General features: G+C 40.9%; 2 protein-coding genes across 2 annotated transcripts in view; one reads left to right on the plus strand and one right to left on the minus strand.

Annotated features, from left to right (window-relative positions):
* The window catches only part of dock6 (dedicator of cytokinesis 6), a 29,767-nt gene that overhangs the window by 497 nt on the left and 10,558 nt on the right, over positions 1–18,712 (plus strand). Inside the window, exons 2-23 of the mRNA XM_080044264.1 lie at positions 1,726–1,813; positions 3,034–3,212; positions 3,376–3,444; positions 3,582–3,708; positions 4,120–4,332; positions 5,519–5,604; positions 5,705–5,771; positions 6,040–6,189; positions 6,412–6,492; positions 6,672–6,828; positions 6,988–7,118; positions 8,037–8,130; positions 8,262–8,424; positions 12,181–12,298; positions 13,511–13,581; positions 13,664–13,802; positions 13,930–14,031; positions 14,138–14,224; positions 15,748–15,979; positions 16,370–16,534; positions 16,664–16,836; positions 18,031–18,117. Coding sequence (XP_079900390.1) covers positions 1,726–1,813; positions 3,034–3,212; positions 3,376–3,444; positions 3,582–3,708; positions 4,120–4,332; positions 5,519–5,604; positions 5,705–5,771; positions 6,040–6,189; positions 6,412–6,492; positions 6,672–6,828; positions 6,988–7,118; positions 8,037–8,130; positions 8,262–8,424; positions 12,181–12,298; positions 13,511–13,581; positions 13,664–13,802; positions 13,930–14,031; positions 14,138–14,224; positions 15,748–15,979; positions 16,370–16,534; positions 16,664–16,836; positions 18,031–18,117 — 2,779 coding nt within the window. The remainder of the gene's footprint in view (positions 1–1,725; positions 1,814–3,033; positions 3,213–3,375; positions 3,445–3,581; positions 3,709–4,119; positions 4,333–5,518; positions 5,605–5,704; positions 5,772–6,039; positions 6,190–6,411; positions 6,493–6,671; positions 6,829–6,987; positions 7,119–8,036; positions 8,131–8,261; positions 8,425–12,180; positions 12,299–13,510; positions 13,582–13,663; positions 13,803–13,929; positions 14,032–14,137; positions 14,225–15,747; positions 15,980–16,369; positions 16,535–16,663; positions 16,837–18,030; positions 18,118–18,712) is intronic.
* On the minus strand, positions 9,718–11,033 carry angptl8 (angiopoietin like 8; the record flags this gene model as incomplete). The annotated part of the gene is made up of 4 exons (XM_080043942.1): positions 9,718–9,735; positions 9,824–9,934; positions 10,100–10,249; positions 10,722–11,033. 4 exons carry the CDS (start codon positions 11,031–11,033, stop codon positions 9,718–9,720), a joined length of 591 nt encoding a protein of 196 aa, XP_079900068.1.

The following is an 18,712-nucleotide window of genomic DNA, read 5'->3' on the forward strand; positions in this document are numbered from 1 at the left end:
AGTCACTGAGATAAGTGATTTGGGAGAATTAAAACGTAGTAAAGCCGATGGAAATACGTTACATACTTCAATATAGTACCAAGTGACATCTATCAGGTTGTTTTGTTATTGTGTCGTGAGAACGCCTCGCAGCATAACTGTAGCAACCTGTTTCCACATGTTGTAAACTGGTTTCCACTCTTTATATAAAAAAAGTAACAGTATTGCATGGTCTTGAACGCTTGTGTGTCCTGTTATACTAAATCATAATGGATCAGAAATGTCCTAACTGTCAAGTGGCTCAGGCTCTTAAAAAAACAATAACAACCCTGGTGTGTGGGGGTTTGCTACAGTAGATCATTGTACAAATGATAATCTCTGAAACCTTGTTTTTATTCCAATGTTGCACTTTTAGTATTTCACCCCCAAATCACTCCACAGTTTATTTACATTGTGTTTTTCAATAACAAACCAAATAAATGACAGATTGTTATCATTGGCCTGCAAGTGAAACCTTGCTGAAAACATGTCTAGTGGTTATATAGAACACTTGAACAGGCTCAATAACTATAATATAATAATAATTTTTAATAGTGTATTGCACTATTGGCCGCCAGTCTCTTTCTTTATGGCCGTTGATCTTCAATAACACATCCTGTTGAAACATTAGCTTTATCGAAACAGTCTCCCATTGCATTCCCCAAGTCTTGTCTGTCCTCTCCTTAGTGGGGCCTAGACCATTGTTTAGTGCCGGATGCAGGAAAGGGTGGGAAGGCGTGTTCTGGCTGTTGCCCTTGCAGTCGATAGCTTTCCTTTTTCCTGTTTTAAATTGAGGTGTACAGAGCTGCGTTTGTTTCCACATCGTAAAAGCGTAACATTTAAACATGCGGGAAAAAAAGACAGATTTGAAAGAAGGCTACGTCGTCAGCAGGAAGTGAAAGAGTCTGGCTACATCTTGGAGACAGCAGAAGAGGTCATAGGTTGTCTTCTCTGCTTTGGTATAATGAATACATGAACCCTAACTATGTAATCATGAGAACTATTGTCTGGGACATGTTGAAGCCTTTGCAGCTGTGTATATGAGGGAAACAGACATTTTGTGGTTCTAGAGGAGCAGCTGCTTGCTGTCTCTGTGAGAGGAACTTTTTTTTTCTTTTTGCTTTGTCTCTCTTTTAAGCCTCCCATTTGCCGTTAGACCATAAAGGCCGGGGACATAGCTCTGGCTCCGTGCCTGCTCCCTGGAGCCTGTTTGCCACCATCTCTGTGAGAGTCACTATTCAAAACAGCTGCTGGCCTCAGCATCACTATAACTACCACAAGATGAAAACTCACTGAAAGGAGGAGAGCTTTGCAGATCGTATAGGACATGTCAACAAAACGTTCATCCTGAGCAATGCAAGTGCAGATGGACTTGGCACTTCCCTAATTGAGTTTTAAAACAGAATATGACAGCTTTGAATAAGTTTCAGTGAATTATTTGTTCATGCAGATTTCTATAGTATGGCCTTGTGTCTGTGGCGTTTTCTTTTTTTTTTTTTTTTAAACTTCTGGGAACTTGATGTCATTTGAGTATGAATGAACACATAGGCATGGTAATATGAGAGTAATGCTTCTACCCAAACCAATCCCCTTGTATTTTATTAGTCTTAACAGTATTTTTACAGCTAGTTTTCATCTCTGTAAAATGTCTGCTTTTGTTCTGTGAATGACTTGTGAGTAAATCTTTTGTATCCCTCTCTTGCGCAGGACGATAGCTGCTGAGGTCAGAAAACAAGTGTCCAGAGACTATGGCTCCCCTCAGCTCACCAAGAAACGAGGAGGCGCACATCAACCTGTGAGTCACCCTGTGGTTAACCTGCTGGGGTTTCAAGCTAGCAGGTTCTAAGCTCCAATTAGGGAATTCAAAAGTGGATGGGTGTGACTTTGTGAATTACGTTTTCGTGTGAGATGAAAGGAATGCAGATGAGTGTAGTTTTCAATCATTGGTGATGGCAGTCGTGAAAGGAGTTGGCTTTGTAACATGATATACCTGCTCTTACTCACCTGGAGTGTTTGACAGCCAGGCAAGGTTCCTGCATGGATGATCACCCAAAATAGAATGAGGAGTAGTTATTTAAAGTGATGTGTTTAGGAAAATGTCTGTTGTCACTTTACAGTGATGACGGTGGAGTTTTTTATATTAGTCCAGCAGACATGTGAATATTTTTTGGACTGGGTTAACTCAACAAACCACACAGACATAGGTTGTTGAATTGAGACCCAGTGCAGTCCAGATATGCATAAGAGAAAATCTGGTTTATGTTAATATTTCTGAGACGATGTTATAAACATATAATTGTGTTAAACCCCTAGTGGTTCTACGTACAGTAAGTAAGTACATATATACCAGCAGTAGCAGCTGTGGCAGAAAGTGAGATGTTACCAGCTTAACCCCCTATACAAATCCCAACTTAAGCCTGTACACTTCTTTACTTTACATTAACACGTTACTTTCTGTGACGCATTTTGATTTTCGCAAATATGAATATTGTTTTTACATTAGCTACCCTGTTTTATTTCCACACTTCAACACATTATCCTGTGTTTTTTTGTATCATATGTAAAAGCCACTCTCTCCAGTACCTTGTAAATCCTTCTGATCCTGCTGATCAGATTAGAATGTCTCATTAACCCTGTCTTGGTTCACACCAAAAGCATTTGTTATAGAGCTTTGCAGATACAAGTATGATAAAATACACCTAGTTGTAAACCTTTTCAAGTTCCCACTGTTTATTAGTGTATTAATTGTGCATAGGCATATTCAATCCCTTTAATTCTGCTTCGGCGTTGTTGCTCCTCATTTGGATAAAGTTCTGCTCTGCCCAACTTTAGTTTGACGCTTAATGGGCGCTCAGATCGCTGCAAATTTGTGCTCGCCGTCGCTCTTGGTTGCGAGTGTACATTGAAAATGAATAGCGACCGGCTGCCAGTGTCGCTCATGATGCTTTTGGTGTGAATGCAGAGTAAGGCCATGCCATGGTTCTTGGTACATAATAGTCTAATGTTGATTTCCAGTTGCCCCTGACAGAGGTGGTTGAGCCGGTGGACTTTGAGGAGTATGTGAGCAGTCATGCTCCCGGGGTGGAGCCGGGCCCCCTCAGACAGCTAATGGAGTTCCCCCAGGACGACCTGGAGCTCCTCCACCTGGACAAAGAGTGTATCACACTGGAGCCCCCACTGCCTGAGGAGGAGGAGTGAGTCCAACGGCTAATGGCCACACAGAGGGATCAATATTACTGTAATGGAGGACAAACATCAGTACAGATAGGAACAAAGGCTTTCTCTGTCTGTGACACTGAATGAACATGAATATTCAAAGCGTACTTTGCTCAATTATTAATGTGTTCTTTCATGTAGCTCGCTGGATCCCAGAGTGAGAGATGCCTTGGCAGTCTACACAGATGACTGGCTTGTCATTCAAAGAAAGTAAGTGGTGTTATCAATCAGTTTGACCTACATTATGTTTTTCATGTACCGTTCAAAAACATGCACCACTTTCCCATGCATATTGCTGCGGTGATTGACAGTAACACCATTACTGGGACAATAATTTATTCCTGTAGATATCAGCGCTACAGCACCACATACACACCCCACAACTCTGAGCGACAGCGGGAGAGGCAGCGAGGGCTGGTCAAACAGACCTTTGAGCTGGATGAGGCTTCTGCTGCCGAGCGCCAGGATGACCAGGTAACTAATGGTGATGTTCAAAGGACACGTTATCTTAAAGCTGCGTGACCATGCAGTCCATTCGGGTTCATTTACACATTTTATTGATCTACTGTACATACAGTGTTGCCAGGAGCAACATTTGAGAAGTTTTTTTAACGTTCCTAAAACTTCTGTTGGCAGAGTGAGAATGGGGGAAGGCAGTATGAGTTTAATTCTGCTCAGCGGGTTAATCCTATGGGGAATGAGTAATAGATAAAAGGATACACCTTGTCCATTATCCATAACACAGTTTCCATATGATTCATATTACGTGGGTAATAGGATCCACACTTTATGGTTCTTTAAAGGTATTGACTTAAACCTGGGAGAAAAAAAAGAGAACACACACAATCTCCTCACCTCTCTCCTCCTAACTGTGCCTTGCTTCAGGATGACTCAAAGCGGCGGTCAGTGAGCCTTGATGAGACTCCCCGGGGCAGCTGGGCCTCCAGTATCTTTGACCTGAAGAACTCCTCCCCAGACGCTATCCTGCCGTCTGTGCTGGAACGTACAGCTCCAGAGGACATGGACTGCCGCAATACTGAGGCACGCCAACAGGGGCGCCACAGTGACCTGCTCGGCCTCTACCCTCCCCCTGATGAGGTTTGTATTGAAGGAGCTATGTGAAAGATAGGTATTGTTCAGTTCAGGAAAGGATTTTGGCTCATGGCCATAGTCAGTGGGATTTTCTGTGAAGTATAATATTAAGTTAGGCAACAATGAGCTGTGACACCACACAATCACACAGCAAAGGGCGTGCAGTTAATGAGTGAGGTTATTGTCGACGGTTGACCCTCATCACTAACCAATTTGCTGGCGGTAGAGATTTAATATATGCATTTAATGATAAAAATCAATGGGCATGTATGTTTTTACTAAGGAATTCTTCTGGTACAATGGAAATGATGCATTTAAAAGCAACAAAGGTTTCTTTAAAACCGATTAATGAGCCACTTAGCAGTTTGCATTTACAGCAATAAGCACCATGGCTTAGCTAGAGGTGCTCGGTGCATGTACAAACAAATCTCTCTCCGCAAATCTTAAAAAAGGGAAGTGACTGAATCAGAAGTTCCTTGATAACAGCTTTTTAAAAGATGAGGAAAAGCAACAGAAACAAGAATAATCTGATATCTCTGTCGTAAATAACAGGCTGCAGAGCTACTAACCTTTACAGTTATTGTACAGGCTTGCTTGGAATGGCGAAAGGACATCACAGCCATATACTTTTTTACGTGCAGAAGTGCCTTTGAACGGTGACACATTCACCTACTGCCGTGCATACTGACGTGCTTAGGAAAAAAGTGTATCAACCACAAAGAGAATACGAATCTTTGAACTGAACGAAGAGATTTTGTGATTTCTACAGTTGAGCTGAACAAAGTAAAGAGAGCAATCTATAGAGCGCTTAACGTCATCAACAGAAAATGAAAAGAAGAGGAGTTTTGAGCTGTGACCACACAGATTGATTTTAATTTCATCTAAGTGGTCATTACTTGAAACTGGAACCAGCAAAGCAGTCGGTTGGTAAATTAAGTTGCCATTTGTTCAGCTCACTGGAACATTATTGAATGTTCCCATGAAGGGAATGTCCATAATGTCTCCGAACACAGCCTCTTCCACAGAGCTGTTTGCTTTTCTTTCATCTATCTTTTCTCCTTTTCTCCCTCATCCTTCTTTCTTTATATCTGTGTGTGCACACAGTCGCTTCCTCTGCTGCCACGTTGCCATGACATCTGTGTAAATGTTATCCTTGTGTGTGTGTGTGTGTGTGTGTGTGTGTGTGTGTCAGGATGAGGCAGTAGAAAGATGCTCTGCCATCGAAGTGCCCAAGGAACACTGTGGCCAGAGGATCATGGTCAAATGTCTGTCTCTAAAGTGAGTAACATTTGGAATAGTACACGACTGACATTTACTGTATGTCTTCACGCTCTGATTCATTGATACCTAAGATGCTCTTCATATCTATATTTTCTAGGTTTGAAATAGAAATTGAGCCCATTTTTGGAACACTTGCCCTGTATGATGTCAAGGAAAAGAAAAAGGTATTGTTTTTTTCCGTCTTTATTTTTTATTTTTTTGGTCCAGTGAGTAGTCTCCCAAAGACTTTTACTCTGTAGAACCACTTACGTAATGATGAGCTCATTCTTAACTAATCGAATTTCCCCCTTTCTCAAAAAGGTCTAAGTGGTCTTGCGGTTGAGATCACTGAGTCAAAACTGAATTATAATCCCTTGACGTGCATTTCCATTATCATCTTTCTTCCCCCTCCCTCTGCTGTTTCCCGCTTATCTCAAATCTCCCCTCCGACAGATCTCTGAGAATTTCTACTTCGACTTGAACTCGGATCAGATGAAGGGGCTGCTTAAAGCCCACACACCTCACATAGCTATTTCCACATTGGCCCGTTCTGCCATTTTCTCCATCACCTACCCCTCCGCTGATATCTTCTTGGTCATTAAGGTACTGAGATAACCCCCTACAGATGCACAGAATAAGCTTCCTTAATGTTAATGGTATACAATAAGTATTTCTTATTGGTTCAGACTTAAGTTTACCTTTTTTGGGGGGGCATTTAAAGTGCTACTCAAATATTATTCAAATACAAACTGAAATCAAGTTCAGATATTAATAGTGGTGAAAAGAGGCGTGCTTTAATGTGTCAATCATGTGCATGTGTTTCAGCTTGAAAAAGTCCTTCAACAAGGAGACATTGGCGAATGCTGTGAACCCTACACAGTCATGAAAGAATCAGATTCCTCCAAGGTAACGGAGCCAAAAATGGCTTTCAAACTGTTGCAATGTTGTCTAGTCACATAAATCAATTCTGCCTGGGTATCTGCAATATTTGCTATCCCCTTTGGCAGGTCATCTCTGTTGATATTTCAAGCCCTCCTTATCTTTTGATAAAAGTCATATCTTGTTTACTCTTTGTGTCAATGCAGCACAAGGAGAAGCTGGAGAAGCTACGCCTGCAGACGGAGCAGTCATGTAATCGTCTTGGGCGTTTTCGAATGCCATTTGCCTGGACGGCCATTCACCTTCTCAACATTGTCAGCAGTGTGGGAGGTCTGGATCGGTCAGACCCCGACTCTGATTCTGGTACTGCTGACTTACTGCAAACGTATTCTTCATCCTACACAGTGGAACACATGCATGTAACCCAGAACATTCAACAACTTACACGGACCAAAGTATTGCACACAAGGACACATCCATGCACAAGCCTCTCTGATATCATGTGGTTTTTCTTCAATCCAGAGCGAAAAGGTCATGGGACATGGAACGAGAGAAAGAAGAAGGGCTTTGAGCGGATGAGTGTCGGAGATGACATGTGTAACTTTGCCACTTTCCGTCCAGCAACACTGACTGTCACCAACTTCTTCAAACAGGTCAGACATTGTGTCTTCCGGTAATGCTTTTGACTCATGTTGTAGTTAAAGCTCCTTTAAACCCAGATCCACAAACATCCTTCTAACTAGGTCATTTGGGGAATGAGTTGCCTAATAGTAAGCATCTGAAAAGAGTTAGGCATTTTTGTCAATCCAAATTTAAGATATTGTCATTCAAGTTGACAGAAATTCAGTGTCGATGAGGCAGGCTATGCTTTGGTTCTTATTACACAATAGGTATTTTGAACTGATCACGGAAGTTCTCTGTCCGAAGTCCGAACTTTCTATAAAAAATCCATGACAGAAGAAAAACTTTTTTTTAAACTGAGTTTTATGATATTTATGAACATTCATTTCCAGACAGATTTTTGTTAAAGCTTATTGAGACACCCAACTTTGATATCATATATTGATTTTTACTATTTTAGACCAGGTTTCCCCAGAGGCTTTAATGTTGTTAATAGTTATCCTGTTATGTAATAATTGCAAAATAACTCATTATTTTACTGGTGAAGCTTATTATTGTAAGTAAGTCCAGATAGAGACAGAGGAAATTACACAATTTAAGATGCATTCAAAGTACTTTGGCCTTTACCAAAAATGTAAGACCTCACCGTCATGAGATCAATGAGAAGAATTGGTAATCAGAAAGTAATATTTATTTTTAAAGAAAATAAATCTCGCAATAGTTTTTACATTTGACTTGTTTTTCCATTATAATCCTTCATTGTTTTTTGTAGTTTTATTACAGTTTCCCCTAAAACTACATTTTCACAAATGCTTCAACCTCATATATTTCTATAAAAGTATTTAATTTTTTATGTTGTTCAGTTTATTTTGGTTTTAACAACTATAACTTTATTATGAGATTATTGTAAAATATGTGCTCTTTTGGTTAACCTGCTACTACTCATGAAGGAAGGGGACAGACTGAGTGATGAGGACCTCTACAAGTTTCTGGCAGATATGCGCAGACCGTCCTCTGTTCTGCGACGACTGAGGCCTGTCACAGGTAAACACTATTCCAACATAGTCAGGATACTCACCTGAAATTCTTCCGAGTCTGAATTCATGTGTAAAATGTTGTGATTTGTGACTAACAGTCTTTCTGTCTGGTTGTGTGTCCATGGTTTCGTCCCTCAGCCCAGTTAAAGATCGACATCTCTCCAGCTCCGGACTCGCCTCACTACTGTCTGTCACCAGAGCTGCTTCATGTCAAGCCTTACCCAGACCCGCGCGTTCGCCCAACCAAAGACGTGCTGGAGTTCCCTGCTCGCTATGTATACACACCACACACCACCTATAGGTGAGTCTACGCCTGTTGCACACACACACACACACACACACACACACACACACACACACACACACACACACACACACACACACACACATTAGGGCGTGTTCACACCAGCTTTGTTTAATGTGTTTGAAACAAACCCTGAAGCGTTTAAGCCCTAGGTGCGGTTCATTTGGGTTGGTTTGAACGCAGTCCAAGACTCTAGTGCACACTAAACAACCGGACTCTGCTCTGCTTGAAAGAGATGTTCTCGGGCCGCTTGCAAGTGAACTCTGGAGCGGATCATTGCTGGTGTGAACCCCATCCGCACTAATCACAAGAAGCGTAGTACTTGCGCATCTTCTGCAGCCTTCTGCATAATGTTTTTAATTAGGTGCAAGTGTTATTAAGTTATTTAGCGCACATTGTCAGAGCATACGCCCATATGCTCTACCTGCTACAGTCTGCTGCTATTGTAACGTGGGCTGTCATATGGAAAGTAGCACTATATTTATTAGATTTTGGCTATTACAATATGCGCTCCACATTAAGCATGAAAATAACCGGCCGATGTTCTGTGATGAAGCAATAGTAGAAATTGTGATTGAGTTACATTTTGTGCCTGACAGCATTTCAATGCACGTGACTTTTGTTTACAATATTTAGTCCGTTTAAGTTTTGCCTTGCCAATGTATCTGCTCTCAACTGGTGCGCACCACAGAAGTGGACTATTAGGTGTCAACCTGACCGTAGACTCATAGTAAGTTGACCTATTGTTTAAATATAAATATACCCCCTCATTGCATGTGCAGCATATCGATTTTAACAGAGGCAGAGTTTTTCTGCCTTCACCTCACTTTGTAGTTTTTTATTAGCAAAGAAGACAACAGGTTGAGTTTAAATTTGAAACACATTTTTATTGTTATAACGTATAATGTATTTTAAATACATAAATACAAAAAATAGCTATCATTTCTCAAGCTCGATGTGTGCTTACAAATAATTCAAGATATTGTCTAAACTTTGATAATTTAACAACAATTTATATAACTCACTATATATTATTACAACTTTAAAAAAAGAAATACTTAGTACAAAAAAGTTGAGACAAACAAAGTTGATACAAAAAAAATGTTACATGGGAAATAGATAAGAGCCATAACAAGTAAATAGGAGTACCAATACAGATATGGACTGGCCATACAGTAGATGTATAGCATACATAGCAGTGTTAAAAGGGAGTGCAGTGAAGTTGTAGAGTTGGGATCTGGGCGGACTTGTTGCATTCAGAGCTGCACAGACCTGGAAACCTTAGAAGGACTATGTCATATCTTCACTCTGGAAGAAGGAAAGGACATGGTCAATGTAATTAAATGAAAACATGAGTAGTGCTGAGCCTCAGATGTGTTTTTAAATGGTGACCTACCATCTTCTGCAGTTTGGAGAGCTCCTCATTCTGAGTCTCAATATTCTCCTTTTGGAACTCGGTAAAAAGCTGTAAACTTTTCACCACGTACGAGTGCTCCGCCGCTCTCTCCTAAAAACAGGAATAAAGTGTGAGTAACCTATTTACTTCATGTCAATAAATCAGTGACTGGTATGTATATATACTGTCTTAATTTTCCCCTCTGCCTTTGCCTCAACCAAAAGCCAATGTTGACAGGATGGTGTGACATAGAGAGGTTTTCAACTGTTCTGTTACCTGCAGTTCTTTGATGCTGGTGGATGCGGAGTTGTTGAGATACATCTCCAACCTCTTCACCTTTGTTCTCAGCTCCAGCTCTTCTTGCTGCATGCTGGCCAGCCAATCTTTAGTCGTCTTGGTCTGAGCGTCTTGCTTTGCCATCTGGGCCTGTCAAAAGAGCATCTGTCCATATTATACTCTGCCCTTTGACAACGAGCCCAGTGCAGCTGGCAGCTGCCTGCCCCACAGTGTGACATGCAGCTTTCTAATGACACACACTCACTCTCTTGTCACAGATCTAAAAACAGATTCATCCAAATACATCAGGAAAATTAAATAAATGTCAAAAAAAGAAGAATTAATTATTAAGGTTAATGTATCACATTATGGGCATTATTGTGTTTAACATTTTTTGAATTTTCAAAAGCTACTTGTGTATGTCTGTTCTTTTGAAAGCTGTGTAATCTGATGTAGACTGTAGACGCCTAACAACCTCTATCTTTCTCTTCTTTTGCATGTTGTGCCTTTTATATCTGTTGTCTGATTGTAATTCTCAAGGATAATCCCTCTTGTAATAACACAACCATTCAACAGCACACGGAGGAATTTGTTGTTTACATATTTCTGTGTGTTTTCTTACCTGTAGCAACTGTATCACTTCTTTGATCTGTTTCTTCACCTCGGCAGCCTGCTCAGTCTGCCTTCCCAGCGTTTGAAGAGTCTCCTCGTGGCTCTTCAGAGTCCGCTGGATTTTAGCCATCTTTGCCTCAGTGGTTTCATAAACGTAGTTAATGGATTCACTGAACTGTATGACGCCAAACATGAGCACGTTGACATCTTCCAGTGGGGCGGCCTTGTCATTCATCTTTCCGGTCTTCCTTATCGGACCTCCGTGCACTTCTCTTAAACCCCCGGCCAAACACAGCAGGCACAGGCCCCAGATCAGCTTCATAGTACCAGTCACTAACATACTCACTTCTATAAAATTATCTATTCCACACAAAATTATCTATGTTGTCTGAACGTTTGTGATATCTTTCTCCAGCTATTTTGGTTGTTAAGGAGATAGTTTGTTTGATATAAATAAAATAAAAACTGGAATGAATCCTCTAAAAAGGAATCTGTCTTATAACAGCTGTGCAGAAGTTGCAGCATCAGTTGGAACCCAGTAGACAATGAATTTGGAGGGTGGTCAGCGCCCCTTTTATCGGGTGTAGAGGCAATCCTATGGTTAAACATTAGCTTGGCGGTAGTTCAATATCGGGTCTTGCACGTGGGCTTAGTTTCAGTGAACTTTCCTCAACGTTTAACCCCTCAGATACTCAGTTTGTCATTTAGGTCACTCACACGTTATTTACATAAGAAATGTATGTAGCACTCTTATGTTTTATACAGAAGTATATGATCAGTTTCATAATCTATGCACTAAATGTTACTTTATTTTAATGATATGTGATTTGGTGTTGCGTCATTGCCTCCTGACTGGTGCATAAAATCAGCTGTTTCCAAACTTGAACACATGTAACCTCTAATGTTTGTCTTGGATTGGAGTTGGGGTGACTCTCACCAAGCAATCCAATATTGGGTCAGACTCTTCCCACGTGCACATGTACATACAACTCTATATCTTTTTATTACATCAGCACCAGAATATGACAGTGGTTTGCAAAAAAAAATCATACCCCTTGAGCTTTTCCACATGTTGTCTTTTGAACCCTTCACTTTTCAGTTTTTTATTTATAAAAAAAATGGAAACCATGTATTATTTCAATACACTTGACAGCTATGCGCCACATAAATGTACATGTTTGGTTGTAACGTGACACAATGTGGAAATATTCAAATGGTATGAATACTGTTGCAAGCCACTGTATATGGTTTGATATGTAATAAATTATACAGAATGCTGTGTGATACTGGTGACAAATGGTGACAACATAAGCTTTAACCAGGGTGTCATACTGCCTCACCACAAAGTTTTCATATTATGATTCTGAATGTCAATTGAGTACAATTAACCATAAAACATATATTTTTTATTATTTATTTATCCTGACCTGTGTCATCTTTCTCTCCCATTTCCCTCTCTTTGCCTTTAGGAACTTGCTCTATATTTACCCACAAAGTTTGAACTTCAGCAGTCGTCAGGGCTCAGTGAGGAACATTGCTGTGAAGGTTCAGTTCATGGCAGGAGAGGATCCCAGTCAAGCTTTGCCGGTGAGTCACGGTCAAGGATAGTTAAGAGAGGTGACTGCGATGCTCTCAGGAAAATGTCATTCAAGTCACAAAGAACAGCTTAAGGCAGTGACATACAATATGATGAACATCTTCAAAGGGGAATATTTTTTGAGCCCAAAGGGAAGAAAAGCTACAGCAAATATTAGGTTACTGAATATCAATTGTTTGATGCACAATTTGCCTTATTTAAGGAAATGCTCCACCTAAGATTTGTAACTTTTGGCTTTTGAACACGCACCCCTGTGTGAGTGAAAGGAAAATTTGTAGTTTGCTTTGCAATTGATTACACGGCCGTGGTGTGGTTGCAAGTCAGGACAGATGGTGTATCAAAACCTCCATAGAAACTTGTCCACATGCTTATTTATTCAAAACATTCACTATTGCAAAAACAGTGTTAATTACTGCTTGGGTATTTGTATTTCAGTCTTTTCACAACTAACTTTTAAGTCCATACATGTACTGTGGAGTGGAAAAGAATTTCCCCTAGGGGACAATAAAGTCTAAAGTCTACATGTATGAAATAGTTAATACTTATCTCCCACGAACATTTTTATAATTTGACCAATGCAAACAAGCCAAATATACCTATTAATTAATTATTAATTATACAGTATATAATATAAATGCTTGCTAAATTCCTTCAAAGTCCCCTCCTCTCACAAATGGTTTCTCTGCCTATTGTTAGTTCTCCGGGATGTATGACAGAATGATGTTTATGCAGAGCTTGACACTAAAAGTCGGTCTGTTAAACGTTTAAGATGAACTAATGCCATAACACTTTGACAGATATGAGTATAAAACTGGAAAAACATCTGAACAAACAAAGCTTCCAAAACAAACATGAATAAAAACCCTTGTAATAGCCAAACCTAGTCAGTAAAACTCCCCCCCCCCAAAAAAAACCACACCTGAAGCCAAAACAAATATTACCCCAGTTTTTGCTTTTCTTAATTTGGTACTTTTTTTCTATAATTGTAATGTATAAATGGTTTGCCCTACACAAGTTATAAAGCGAATAAACCTATTTAAAACAAGAAAAAATATGATTATTTCCATATTCCTGGTTTCTGTTACAATGAAGGTGAAGGTCGGTTAGGATGTCATTTTAACATTTTTGTGGGCCTTTTGTTAAAAGAGTTTCTACTGTTGGTCTTGGAACAACTACATTTTTTTACACTGCTTTTTCACCAGGTCATCTTCGGGAAGTCCAGTTGTTCTGAGTTCATGAAAGAAGCGTACAGTCCTATCATCTACCATAACAAGTAAGGCTCTTTCACCTGATGACCCTGTTTTTTTCTTTGGCTGTGTCCTCCCTAAACATTGTGTTTAACTCTCGCTCAAAAGGTCTCCTGAGTTCTATGAGGAGATGAAGATGAAGATTCCCGCCAACCTGACAGACAACCACCATCTGCTGTTCACCTTCTACCACATCAGCTGTCAGCCCAAACAGAACACTCCGCTGGAGACGCCTGTGGGCTACACTGTGAGTACACTACTTCAGCTGGCCCACATTTGATACCCTCCACCCCCACACGTTCTTCTTTGAAAGTTTCTTCTGTTGTCTCGCCATCGGTGTGAGAGATTGTGTGTCTCGTCTTTTCCGCCTGCAGTGGATCCCTCTGATGCAACATGGCCGACTACGTACCGGCTCCTTCAGTTTGCCCGTGTCAGTGGAGAAGCCTCCAGCTAGCTACTCTGTACTGACTCCTGACGTAAGTGTGTTTTTAAAGAGATTGTGGGAATATCAGTTTTCCTTCCACGACCTACTCCTTTGTGATGTGACTTGAGTGTTAAATGAATTGAATGTCACTCGCGCAGGTTCAGCTCCCAGGCATGAAGTGGGTGGATAACCACAAAGGAGTGTTCAATGTCGAGGTGACGGCGGCTTCCTCGGTTCACACTCAGGTAAACAACCGGGTGCCTTTTCCTCCCGCTTTTCAAAAGCCTTTTATACATACATTATAATAGTGTTATTGAGGGTTGTTCTGCATCTAGTGTTTTCATCTATTGAAATGTTCTGTGAAAATTAAATGATACAACTGGAGCATTTTTAAGACATTTGAGATACCAACAGTTATTTCAACTACATCTTTACTGTGTACTCAATTAAATTCAACAACTTTATTAATCCCACTACGGGCAATTGGTAATGAGCAGATTGTCTTACACACACAATACATGTCATAAGAAAAATCAAACATACACCAAGAGGCTTCAATGTTGAATAATCTATAGATAAGTATAAAAAAGGGGGAAAAAAATAAAGAAAAATAATACATAGTGTTAAAGTGTAACTGAACCCTTTTACTTGTTTTTTGAGATAGAAGCTGAATTAAATCACTATGTTGTTTAGGAACACATATATGCTGGTGTTAATATTGAAAAAAATTGCAATATGTTAAATATCGGCAATTTAAGAAATGTTTTGTTTTGTAAATTATTTTAGAACTTTACTAAGATTTGAAAATAACTTTTTCCTTCGGGTTCGAAAAATGACGTACATGACTTTTTTGACCCCATGTACGTCATCACGTCGCCGCAAAGCCGGTCACGCTCTTTACAGGTCCATGGCTGGTCCATGAGCTACTACTGTTATACTGTCCCTCCAAGGATGTTACTTCGGGGGTTAACACCCTTAACTTCTATCGGCAGTGTGTCTGCATGATCTCGCTTGTGCGCACACACACACAGACCCGGACTCGGACTCGTTCATTGCTTCACTTTATTGACACGCTACCGCTCGCTCTCCTCGCTCACACACACACACACACACACACTGCCGCTAGCTCACTTGCGCTACTCTGTCTCCTAACACTACGATAGAGACACCCGCAAACAATTTAAAATAAGAAAAGTCCTCCACCTCAGACGACCCATCTGTGTGGCATATGAGCTCACATCGTGTAGTGACAGAGCCGTTAGACTTTGTGTCACTCGATTTTTCAAGGAAGGCATGTAATTCAGATCTTCCTGAGTGACAGCTAGCAGCTAGCCCCCTCCTTCACAGACACCGTGCGGCCCCCTCCCTCCTGAATGTCGGCCGGCTGATGTCGGAATGTTTAAAAACAATGGTTCTAAAACAGAATTCAGAATCCATGGTCTGAAAGCATTTTTCAAAATCGTGCAGTATGCTCAAACAGGGGGTGCAGTTACCCTTTAATAAGGGATACACATCACTTAATTTTTTTTTTAAAGTTATAAGTTATGAGCTTGAACATTAGACGTGACTAAGCGTAATCTACTATCAGCACTGTATGCGTGAAATGCCAGAACACTTAATATTCAGAAAATCACAGAGACCCCATTGTCTTGTCCCACACGTCAATTGGATTTTTAACCATAATTGGAGCTTTTATTGCAAAATTGCAGCTAATTGAAATTCACCGTGTTCCAGTGATACTTAATACTCATGCTGTCGGTAACTGCAGGACCCCTACCTGGATAAGTTCTTCACCTTGGTGTATGTACTGGAGGAGCACTCCTTCCCCTTTCGCCTGAAGGACGTCATCATTACCGAGGCCAACATGGAGGGGGAGCTGAAGGCTTGCATGGCTGCACTGAGGGGAGCACTGCTGGATACCTGCGTCAGGTTCCTGCACCAGCTGCTCAACAAGCTCATTCAGCTCATCGTCTACCCACCGGTCATTGCGGGCCAAATTGGTGAGAGCGTTTTCAAGGACAGCTGCTGTTTTACATCCAGTGTACTTCTGGATATTAGAAGTGCACTCATCAGAACAAAGCCACAATGCTTATCATGATAGTTGGTAATACTTGATATATGCTATTGTAGATCATTTGATAATGGGTAATCATTCCGGTTCATAATGATTTGTGAAATACACTTTTTTTTTTTTTTTACTTACTGTACATTCAAATCTTTATTATTTTCAAATTGCCATGGATGCATAATGATTCATTTGTGAAGAGTAATTCGTACAAATTAGATTTTGAATGACAGTCTACAACTATATATGGATATTTTTCCATCTATAGTTTAAACGTCTGCCTCCTGCTACTCTCACTTTGAATCCTTTTTGTATTTATTTGCAGTCAACCTCGGCCGGACTGCCTTTGAAGCGATGTCTTTATTGGTCAACCAGATCCACAAGAACCTGGAGGGAAACCAGGACCAGCACGGCCGCAACAACCTGCTGGCGTCCTTTATCCACTACTGCTTCCGCCTGCCAACCGCTGAGCCTTCAGCGCCCCCCACAGGTGAGAAGCAGAGTAGACAGCCTTTCACAGAAACCCAAGCCTGTCCACTGGTCATATGATTGGCCACATGGCTGTTGACCTGTTAATATCTCCCATATAACATCTCTATTTGTCATTCTCAATGTGTAGGTGGCACACAGTCCTACGAGATGCCTATGCAGTACGCCACCGTATCAAGAGCAACTGGCCGGCCAAGCAGCCTGAACCTGGCCCGCTCCAAGAGCATCAGCAACTCCAACCCGGATTTGGCCAGCACACCTGTTTGTCCTGACGAAGAGGTGCAGAGGATCGTAGGAAGCAAGGTGCGCTTGTCTTTCGAAATGTGTTATTTCTAATAGAGCTGTACCCCTATTGCTGTAGTTGATGTGTAGTTGAAGATCTGGAAAAACATTTAAGTTAACTTTTTAAGTCATAAAAGCATTAAAATTCTTTCTATTCAGTTTTAGATTTTACTACATGATGCAGTTTGTGATGATAAATCTGCACCAGTGTATTGGTTATAATGTGTCTTCCTAAGCATTCTTTGGTTTCATTTGCACATTTATTTCATTTGCAAATTCCCTCTTATCATTTTATTTTGTCAAGCTTTATAAGTCCTGTGCTTGAATAATGACTCACCATCTTGTTGTATCACATATTTTTCCATTTTTATTCCCCAGTAGATAAAAAAGAAACAGCAAGTCATTTTGGTTGTAATGATAGTGTCTGGACTCTCAGCTCTGTCAACAGTTAACGATGTTGCTTATTTCAACGCACAATTATGCTTTGTGCCTTTTCCCCTTGTGTTTCAAACAGTACCTCCCTTCCTTTGTTTTGTTTCCCGTTTTGCTTTCTTTGCTGATTCAAGCTTCATTTTCTACTCTCCTTGTCCCTTACTTTCCCAGTGTTATCCTTCAAAAAATCTCTTGTGCTGTGCTGTGGTTACCTTCCCTTTTACTTACTGTGCCCTTGCCTCTCGCCACGCTACGTGTGTTTGTCTATGTGTTGTGTGTCTCTGGTGGCTTATGGCAGGGCATTGACCGCTCCCACTCCTGGGTAAATTCTGCTTATGCCCCCGGGGGCTCCAGATCTGTGCTGCGCCGGAATCCCAACTCCAGCTGTGAGCTAAAGCAGGTGCCAAATCCCTCCTCCTCCTCCTTCTCCTCCCCACCTCATCCATCCTGAACCATCTGTGATTCAACTCTCCCGGGTCATTTTCTTCCTCACATCTCAGGGGTTGTATGTGTTTCTGTCACCTTCACACTAATCTTTGGCATTTTCTATCCGTGCGCATGCCTTGTCTGTCTTCCACATTTCATCCCCTCACTGCAGCATAACAGACCAGTCTGTCTGTATCTGTTTCTGCCTGGTGCTGGTCAGGTTTCCTACCTGCCTTGCACTCTTCATAGAGAGTTCTCTGCCCCCCCCCCCCCCCCCCCCATTGATTTCCAATCACCCATTTTCACATCACTTTGTCCTCATCTCTATGTGTTCACCTCACCGTCACTCCATGTCAGGCAAACGACCGCAGTGGCAATCGCATGTCTGCCTACCTGGACAGCGTGGCCTTGTTTTCAGTTCCCACAAGGCAGATTACCAAGAAGGTAAAACTGATCTACCAGAACAAAGAATAACAAGAGACTTCTTGATAACTCACACATTTTGATGTCCTAACAATCATCAACTTTCAGCATCATTAACATTTGTCACCATTCTTGATATTTTAACAATTGTGTCTGTCTGTAAGGTGGTGTGAAAATGTATTTAATGACACTAACACTAAATAGAACTAAATATATGACAAAGGTACTGAACACTGTGTTACATTTATTTTGACTTAAAACGTTTTTATAGTAGCTGTAATCTGCGACTTTGAGTTATGTTGTTTCTAGTGGCCGTAAATGTAATAGCAGGCGCTTCTGGACCGGAGTTTGTTTCAAAACCAAACATTTATTGACTGTATGAAGTCAGTCATTATATTGGCAGTTCTTACCTGTGCAAAGCTATCTCTGTGTATTCTGATCCAACATTGTGATCCAGAAGTTATGAGAAGTACAGACAGAGAGTTAGTGACAACACTCGTCCAAACATTCCTTCTCCCTTCGATTGTGCGCGGAAAATCTGGAACTTTAGACACGGCAGCACATACAGAATGACCTTTTCATCAATTTTGAAAATGTGGGACCTCCTAGGACCATG

This window comes from Ammodytes marinus, assembly GCF_949987685.1.
Source record: "Ammodytes marinus genome assembly, chromosome: 16".
Lineage (NCBI taxonomy): Eukaryota > Metazoa > Chordata > Actinopteri > Uranoscopiformes > Ammodytidae > Ammodytes > Ammodytes marinus.